The sequence below is a fragment of the Cryptomeria japonica genome, chromosome 7, assembly GCF_030272615.1.
Source record: "Cryptomeria japonica chromosome 7, Sugi_1.0, whole genome shotgun sequence".
Classification (NCBI taxonomy): Eukaryota; Viridiplantae; Streptophyta; class Pinopsida; order Cupressales; family Cupressaceae; genus Cryptomeria; species Cryptomeria japonica.
In genome coordinates, this window is record NC_081411.1 from 260,714,579 (window position 1) to 260,725,064 (window position 10,486).

Below are 10,486 nucleotides of genomic sequence, written 5' to 3' on the forward strand. Positions count from 1 at the left end.
GACATCACCTCCATACAATCAAAGTGGACATAATTTTAGACACCACCAACAATAGTAGTACAAATTAGGTTCATTGCCCAAATGTCATCAGTAGCTATTCTTTTCTATGATTCATAACTTTACACCTTGGAGTCATATTTTTTGCAAATAATGTATCATTAAAAAGGAGGTTTGTACACTTTTTAGTGGCGCAAGTCAATTTATTAGACTTGTTTTAAGTGTCTAATATTGATAATTGAAGTTAAATCTTTATTTTTGATCTTCAAGCGTATTAATTTATACCTAGATCTCCAAGCTAAATGTATGATAAGGAATTTTTGGGTGGAACTTGAAAAGTATTCAACAAATATTTGCAAGTGAAATGCAATCAATAAAGACCAATCTTATCTAGATGCCTAATGATCACTTTACTATAAATTGAGAATAGTTTTATTTTTTGCATATTATTATTCTTTTCACTACACAATAATCTAATAGAAGATAGGAGGTGATGTACACCTTTACCTTGAATGGAGATGACCTTTACATGAACCTTTGATTTATCTTAAATATCACAAATACAAGAGGAGTATACTATAGTAAAATAAACCATCATAAAAAAGGAGCATTCAATCATAGGTAAAATAAAGTAGTGGAGGTCACATGCATCGTATGTTAGCCTTACTAGTTTTTGAGAAAAATTTCCTAATAATACTATCAATGTTATAGAACTATTAATATTAATAATTTCACTAACCAAGTGCCTCTCCTACATTAGGGTTAACTCAAGTCATACACAATATTTCATATTTATAAGGGAGGTTGATAATTTAAAAAAAAAAAAATGAGTAATGACCATCACGTTGAAATAATCACTAACTAGTTACACATTCAAGGCATTTAAAAATTAATTAGAACAAAATAAATTTAAGGAATTCTTTCTCAAAGAAAAGTAGCCATGTACATACAATCCATCAAAGTTTGTAGTTGATAAGTATCAATAATAAATTTTAGGAGATGATAATAAGAATACTAAATTTTACTAGAAGAACCAAAATCGAGATATTTTTGCTAATTATATTTAAGCCATTTTTTCCGCATTGATATAATAGTCATATAAAATTACTTAACTTTGTCTACTAAGTTAAGCATCTCTCTACTCCAATCTAATACACAATATTTGATATAATATCCATAACTGTAAAGTTAAAGAATGATACGTAATTATTCTAAAGTAGTTGAAACCATTATAAGCATTAAGTACATTAAAGTGAATTAAATTGCGAAATGATTTAGGTTGAGTCTTAGTAAACTCAACAAATTCCTTAGATGTGGCTTGACCATATCACATATTCATAACATTGCATGAATATCTTTTACATTACTACATCATGTGGAGACCTATGATTGAATCATGTAGAATCTTTATGATATTTCATGGTATTATCATGCAATGTTTTATAATTATTGCAACAAATAAAGATTGATTCGATGACCACGTCATGTGAAATCATATCTCATTACACATCACAAGGAATATTTTTAATCACTTTTATTCTAAGTAAAATTCCCAACCCCTTCTCCCTTTTTTTTAATTTTCAATTGTGTATATAGTTGAAACAACTTGTAATTTGCGTCTTTTTTAGTTATGTGATAGTAGTTACTCATTTCATATATGGATTTTTTTAGATATTAAAGGAGTGTTCCTACCCAAAAAAATACAAGAAGAATTCAAGAACAATATATTAATTTCTATGAATCCATATCGTCTTGAGTGTTTGAATATTTACTTTTCATGGTGATTGAGAGTATTCATATACTTTGAAATACATGCTTGGTTAGATTTTCATGTACCTCAAAGGAGGAGAAATTTATAATGGTGAAATTGACATACACATAGCATTTCCAATTTAGTTTAAGGCCCATTTTGATGGAAGTGTCTTAATGTAGTTACAATCGACAAGTAGCATGCTCATATTGGGTTTGGCTTGTGACCCAATCTCTAACTATCCTTATTTACCCCATTTTGCACTTGTTCTCATAGATTCATCATTTTAATCCTCATTCACACTCATCTCCATACTTCACTTACTACCTCAATATTATTATTATCTTATTTTATTTCATTTATGTGTTACTTGATATTGATGACATGAGACACAAGATGAACCAAAATTTTAATAATCAAATTCAATTTCAAAAATTCTAATCCATTCATATTAATCATTAAGTGACATGACTTGGTACACACTGTGTGTTTAAAAAGGCGTGTCAATCATTAAACAAAATAAAACAACACATAGATGAAACAAGTATTAGAACTAGGAATCTATTTAAAAACAAGAAATACAACTTAGCCTCCTTTATGATTTTCCATCCTCCTCTAATCTCAAGGACCTTGAAGGTTGATAGGTGTGGCTCTTAGTAGCAAGAAATGACCATCAAGATGACAACTCAAGATATGAGTAGCTACATGATTCTAGATTAAATGCAAGATTATTATGACATGATGCTCAAATTATGCTAAAATTGATATTCTAAATGCTAATTGATAAATACAGATTGCAAGATAATAACAATGCAAATTAAGCTAAGATGCAGGGGGGTTGATTGATGTAAATGAGGGGTATTTATAGGATTTCCAAGGCCAAGGCTGAGGTGGCAGAAATCGACGGTCATGATCTGATCTAGAGATATCAAGGGCTAAGATTGAGGAAGTTTGGATAAGAGGATGGAAGGAAGGACACATGTCATCTCTGTGGTGACAAGTGGCAATGATCTTCAACAAATTTCTCATGAGAGGGAAAGTGTCAAAGGGAAGATGACATATGGCAAAGGTGCCATGTGTCTTCAAAGGGGTGTTACACTCCAAATGGGTTAGACAAAGGTTGGAATGTACAAGTTGGAAGGGCTAGGGTTTGTTAAACCCAGGGTCAAATTGAATGGGTTAAGTTAGGGGATGATTAGGCTTGGTGGTTAAAGGTAGGAGCCATGTGCTCATTTGAATTTAGGAAATGGATCTAATTAAATTCAGCAAATGATTTATTTGTTTTATTTAATTATAGGGGTAGAAGAATTGAATTTGATGGGAAAAATTAATTAATTTAAATTAATTAATCAAGAGGAGTTATTGAATGAACTAAATGAATAAATCCTTAGATTTAGTCACAAGTAGAGGAATTACAAGAGGTAATTAATTAAACCACTTGCGTATTTAATCAGTTAGGAAGGGTTAATTAATTAAATTACCGTGTATTTAATCAATTATCTCCAGACCATTTTTTAGTGTATACACACACTTGTATGCACATGTTTCTATGTTTTGATATTTAAAAGAATTAAATGTATCATTAATTCATATGCTAGAAATATATAGGAAACTAAATTTGTAATTACAAGGTGAAATCATTAGAGCACACTTTGATTTTCTAACGGGCAAATAATCTAGTTTAACATTTGCGCATTGCCTCATTTTAGGTTTTTGCGTCGCATTAACATTTCTCCTATGTCACGCACTTGGTTTTTATCATTTGCGAGCATCGAGTCCTTCTTCTACATTCTTCAGTTGTCTCGCTTTCAAATTTGGTCTTGTCGATAACAATCTTCATTCATGATTTTGGTTGATCTTTGTCCTTGTTAATCTTGTCATTTTGCGATCGATTTGTCATCGATCGTTGTCCTTCTCAATCATGTCAATTTGGATCAATTTGTCATTGTTCCTCGGTGCATTTATCAATCAAAGCATTTATCAGAATCATGATCAAAATCATGATCGATATCAATTATCTTCAATCAAGACCTAATTGTCGTTCTTGCATTGTTAATTCATCTTTTAGGATTTCATGATTTAATCATTTAACCTTGTTTGGCATTTTCCCTCTAGGTTAAATAATTTATTTATTTATCCTAAGTTTTCTTGTCACAATTAAATGTTTATTTAATTGGCTAATTAATTTCCTCCTATTTTTGTAAATTAATTAATTAATGAGAAATTATTAATTAATTTACCTATTTTTCATCAATTTCCTAATTTCCAAGTCATTATTTCCAACTTAATTTTCTAATTTCTCCTAAATTCCTAAATGTCTATTTCTATTTCAAAATCTTGTCATAAATCCTTGCATAGCAATTTGTCATAATTTTGTCATAAATCATCAATCAATCAATTTTGCATAGAAAGTGCAAATTTGTCATAATTTGTCATATTGATTTGCAATTTCCATTTGAATCTCTTCATGCTAATCTTGTCATTTCTCCAATTTATCTATAAATTGGATGAATTTCTTCAATCAAAGCCCCTTGATTCTAGCCCCTAATTTGATTATTGAATTTCTAATCAATCACGCTTCGAGTACTTTTGAGCAATTTTCTTACCTACTTGCTTTCAATCATCTATGTGCACTTGTAGGTGAGATCCACAACCAAACTATTTGAAGAGGAAAGAAGAACAATGGAGCCGCATGAAGGAAGCATTCAGATTTGCATATGGTTTGCATAGTATTTACTCTTGAATGTTTTATCTTTATGTCTTTATTGAATGTGTTTAGGATAGATCATTGCAATGAGCTTTCGTGATTGAGCTAGATTAATGTTTATCTTGTTTGTGATGATTTCCAGATTCCTATGCTACAGTTAGGCTTGGTGGTTAAAGGTAGGAGCCATGTGCTCATTTGAATTTAGGAAATGGATCTAATTAAATTCAGCAAATGATTTATTTGTTTTATTTAATTATAGGAGTAGAAGAATTGAATTTGATGGGAAAAATTAATTAATTTAGATTAATTAATCAAGAGGAATTATTGAATGAACTAAATGAATAAATCCTTAGATTTAGTCACAAGTAGAGGAATTACAAGGGGTAATTAATTAAACCACTTGCGTATTTAATCAATTAGGAGGGGTTCATTAATTAAATTACCGTGTATTTAATCAATTATCTCCAGACCATTTTTTAGTGTATACACACACTTGTATGCACATGTTTCTATGTTTTGATATTTAAAAGAATTCAATGTATCATTAATTCATATGCTAGAAATATATAGGAAACTAAATTTGTAATTACAAGGTGAAATCATTAGAGCACACTTTGATTTTCTAATGGGCAAATAATCTAGTTTTCTTATATGCCATCTACATGTTGGTAAATGTAATTTTTGAATCTTCGTTCTAAGCTATAAAGACAACCCATCCAAGATTGTGACCCAAGAGAACTTGACCCTAGTGGTCTAGTAGATCCTACAAGGATGTCTATAGACCCCACAATCCTTATAAGTACATTATATATTAGAGATCTAGGTGAAAAGGATTCAATAGTCTATGTTTTTCATTTTAGATCTACACATCAAAGTTTAAATCTACGAAAAACAATATAGAGCCAATAGTACTCAAAGTTAAGCCAAAGAGTTTTTTATTGCTTTTTTAATTCTAAGATAGTCAATATATCAAGGCCATTCAATTTTTAGAGATAGTAAATCCCTTATGAACATCATCAATGCCATTTTTTTAATTTTCAAGCTAATCACCTAATTCGTATATAATTTATAGATATTAATTACACCGTAACTCTAACATTTATTTATAAAAGATATTTTCTAATACAAAAAATAATTTGAAGATGTAATTATATCCAAAGTCATAATGTCATATAATATTGTAAGCTCGAAAAAAATAAAACGTAAATAGAATTTCTAGATGACAAAGTGCATGGTAAGCACGATTGTTGTATATTTAACATTTACTGGCATAGAAACAATATTTCTAATTAAGATTTTGAGATTATTTCGACAGATCTTCTTCTTGTTCAACATGTATCTTGGCATAACTGTAATCAATCTTCTCACTGAAAAAATTGTGAAGCGGATGCATTTTACTTAGGGAATGGACGATATGCTCGACAAAACAAGTGCAAGATATTAAAACATTAGTTCACATTCACAGTCAATACTTACTGTGAATTTCAATGACTTGACAGGGGCTAGAAGACAAGACCAAACAACCACGAATAGAAAAAAATATTTTTTTGACTGCTATCCAACTGAGAAAGGATATATGATACTGCTTAATACAAAGCTCTAAATTTCTGACACCGATGAGCTGTTCCAAGTAAATTCCATGTAAAAAGATCTTCAGACTGCAGATTCGGTTGAGTAACACATTACTGTTAAAATAAATATTTCTCCACATTTTTCCATATAGGTGAATTTAATATACATTGGATAACCATCATACAGTTCCTCAGCCCAGGAGAAAAAATCTACAGATAGGATGGTTCATGATTCCCAGTTAAAGCACATAAATTTGAAATGAATGATAATGAAACTCCGCTAGAAAAAGCGCATGCACCATATGGTAAATCGTCATTTGGAAATGGCAAGCGAACGAGAGATGTTCAAACATTCGGGCCCCTGCTATCTTACACACGTCGACTGGTAAGAGACCAAAATCTTAGAACAAAACTTCCCTTCCATTAGAACATAATACATTTTCCTAATCTATGGGCCGTTTTCTCTCTCCCCTTTGATGCTTGTCACAGGCGATGCATAGCCGCGAGTTTAGTCCAGGGTGTGTACGCACAGGAATGGGAAAGACAGGAGCGCCGGCTCGGCCCGGATGCTCAAGCGGAAATCTGGTGGAGCTTCTTCGGTTTCAAGCTTCTCCGCCCTCTGCTCGATCGAGTCGACGGGTCCATTTTCGGCGCTGTTTATAAATGGAGTAAAAAGGCAGCGCAAGTGCGATTTCGGCCGCCGGGAGTACCCAAAATAGTGGTTGCCTTGAGAGGAACGGTTCCGAAAGCGGGGGCTGTGGCCAGAGATCTGTGGCTAGACCTCAGCTTTCTCACTAACGAACTCCACACAAGCTACCGTTTTCACTACACGCTGGACGTTGTGAAAAAAAGCGTTCGCAAGCATGGAAGTGAGAACGTGTGGATCGTGGGGCATTCTCTGGGCGCCGCCATGGGCATGTTAGCAGGACGGAAAATGGCAGAGGAAGAGCGCCAGTTCTTACAGGCCCATCTCTTCAATCCGCCCTTTGTTTCGCCGCCAGTGGAAAGGATTCAGAATGAGAAAATCAAGAGCGGGTTTTACATTGCGCGAAGCGTGGTCACAGCCGGGCTGTCAATGACGCTGCAAGATAACCGTAGCTGACGTAAATCAGAAAGAACATTCTCCGTTCTGCGGTTTTGGGTTCCTTGTTTGTATGTCAATCGGCAGGACTATGTGAGCTCGGGTTACGTGGGTTATTTTGCGAACCAGCAGGTGATGCAGCGAATGGGCGCCGGCGGTATTGCTAAACTGTCGGCGCATCATTCTATCAGTGACATTGTTTTGTCGGCGTTGGGAAGGAAGTCGAAGGCAGGGCATTTGATACCTTGTGCGAGTCTTATTATCAACCTGAGTGCTTCTGCGAATTTTATGGCGGCGCATGGTATTAATCAGTGGTGGGCATCTGATATCAGAATTGAGTGCACGGAATACAGGCTTGTTCCGGCAGAGGAAACTCTTCAGGTGCAACCCAAAACTGCTCTTCGTTTACGAGCACATATTTGACGTCGGTGGATTATTTTGTGTTTGTCTCCAGATTCAATGCCTAAGGATCATGGGAACATTTATCAAAGGGCCCCACCTGATGGATGGGCTGAGCATTGTCAGTGTAGATAGTGGAAACCTGGAGCTATGTAAATTAATTGTAATTAGATTCAAGATTCTGGATTTGATTGTAAAATAATCTATTCCCATTTTCATTTCGATTTCATTATACAATTCTCTTTACTTCCTTTAGAAATTTCGCATTTTATATCATACATCCCATTAACAATCATTCAAACAAGGGAATTTCATTAGAGAATTTTAAATTTTTAACAAATTTATTGAAGTGCCGACTTCCAAGGTCAGTAGCTTTCCAGCATATCAGATAAGCCATGACACAGATGTATAACTTACAGAAATCGATGTCAGAACTGCCAGAAATTTTTTATCAGAGAGAGGATGATCCTCTTCCTAAAAAACAGACAGATATTATTTTCCCCAGCTTTATGCACAACGACCAATATAAGTAATAATATCACAGAGATAATTTATAATAATATAGAAGCCTGTTATGCCTGGTTAAGAGCGAGCTTTATCCATAGTCATCTAAAATATCTGCGCCCTTACATCCTCCTTACAGCTGGAACGTGGTTATTAGTTAAATCCTTTTATACTCTTTTAGTTTGGAACGGTTTGCATTTATATCTGCGCCTATGGTTTCCAACACCATTGGTCCAACCAAGGCACCTGATTCGGGTGCCCAAATTGGTCTTTTTGAATGTAAACTTATGATGGATCCACTTTTTGAAAATAGTATATAATTCTCATGGTGGAATATATAATTCTGATTAGGTCCATACAAATCTTTTATGAGATGTTATTATGCCTGTAATAATTTCTGGTATAAAAATTATGTCCATAGAAAATTATATGTAAGCTAATATGTTAAATGATACAATTTGACATGTGTATATTAAGATATATTAATTTAATTTATTATTTTTTATACAATTTTAAAATACAACATTGAATACAATATTATCAATGATATTTTAATATTATTGTATTACATATTTTTTAAATAATCAAGTCAAGAAATTATTTGTAACAACTTCAATTCTATTTGGGATGCAAACCACAATTTCTTACACATTAGAAAAAAATGTTATTGGACTTATATCTAAAAGGTATGCTTCGTCTTATATTAAAGATATATATTTTAGATAATAGAAAGCTTGTGTTAAACAAAGGGAATAAAGATAATACAATATACTATGGGTAACATGGAAGAATTCCTAATGCATCAATATATAATTGTCATCATGCACCTATGTATATCATGAAGGTAAAGAATATAAAATGAAGTTGGTAATGAAAATAATAGATTGCAAAGTTATCTAAAAAAGGTTGCTTTAAAATTTGCATACTTAAAACTCAATATAATGAGAGTATGTAGGTGCTAGACTCTTCTTTTCTCCTAATAATTGTACGTAAAATATTTTTCATTGTTGTATATCAATTAAAGGAGAATGTTAATTCATTCAAAGAAGATTTATTGGTTTAACTTTGAATATAGTTGTAAAAGTTAAGTCCTATCTTTTTTGTAATGATATCAAATTATTCCTTACTTTATGTTTATCCTTGGAATTCATGTCTACTGATTTCCCATGTCATAGAGGTATTTTTCCATGATTACCCACTGATATAAGTATTATACTTATAGTTTTTGTTTTGTTATAGATACAAGGATGCATTTTACATACTGTTGGCAACCATGCAACAAATTGAGAGGGGGTCGAGCGTGGGTGCGGGGGCGGTCAATCAGTTTGCACAAAAACTTAGTGCAACTTAAACCACAAATCAGATCTAATAATTAATAGTTAAAGTTGTTAGGCCCAATATGGAAAGCTAATGTACTAAGAGGGGAGGGGTAAATCAGTACTTCAAAACTTTTCTTCAACAATAACTTTACTGTTAAGCATAAACTGAATATTGCTGTAACAAAATATAATGCTAAAACAAATAAATAACAATCATACATGATTCACTCCATAACACATATATTTTGGTTACGCAGAAACTCTTGGTTAGAGAGAAAAACTGCGGTGGGGATGGCACCCACAACTTCACTAGTGCAATAATAAAGGTTGCTCGGTTAGATCTACATGTTTAGCTATTTTGATAGCTTACCCTGTTAGGAGTATCAAGATCTGTTAGATCTACCTTGCTAAAGGATTTTACAACACTTATTCTAAATGTTGCACTTGGTTAGAGGCTTTACAATTTATAGACTTAGTTAGAGTCTTTTACCCTGTTAAAGGTTTCTCTTACCACTTCAAAATATTACAATAAAATCATTACAAATATCCGCAACTTTACATCTAGAATGTTATAGCAGTATTTATGTGCTCAAAATGAGATTACCTTGCTTATAGCATACCTTGGTAATCCATAGATTAACTCGGTAAACCCTTCTGTTTACTCTGATCCTTGACTGTTCTCTGAAATCCTTCTTGGTGACCTCTGTGTTTCTCTGTCAACTGTAACAGTCATAACACTCTGTGATTTCTCATGATTTTCCTTTTTCGTACAAGCCTTGCTTCATACACACATGCACACATATATTTAATCCTTAACTCATGCTGTATAAATAGATCTCTTATGTTGGTGATCTGGTTCATGCTTCGATCTTACAAACATGATTTCTCGAATGAATAACCATACAAAAATATTTCATTGGTTAGATGACCTTAAAATCATACACAATCTTTAAGTGCAATTTCCAATGTGATAACAGTTACTTGTTCCTCGATCTTTGTAACACATTTCCCATATATGTCTAGGTTCAATGAATCTGGTAACACGTTTCACTCGGTGTGTGTTCACTCAGTATATCATTCTTGCTGCTTAGTAGATATAGAGTGTTACTTGGTAGACAGCTCGGTGTATACTAGGCTCTGAGACTAGTTTCTTCTATA

General features: G+C 32.9%; 1 protein-coding gene across 1 annotated transcript; it reads left to right on the plus strand.

Moving 5' to 3' along the window:
• The first annotated feature begins 6,284 nt into the window (after nt 1–6,284).
• LOC131061206 (GDSL esterase/lipase At4g10955-like) lies at nt 6,285–7,647 on the plus strand. Its single transcript, XM_057994741.1, has 2 exons — nt 6,285–6,410; nt 6,453–7,647. Exons 1-2 carry the CDS (start codon nt 6,285–6,287, stop codon nt 7,125–7,127), a joined length of 801 nt encoding a protein of 266 aa, XP_057850724.1. The 3' UTR covers nt 7,128–7,647.
• Nucleotides 7,648–10,486: the final 2,839 nt, after the last annotated feature.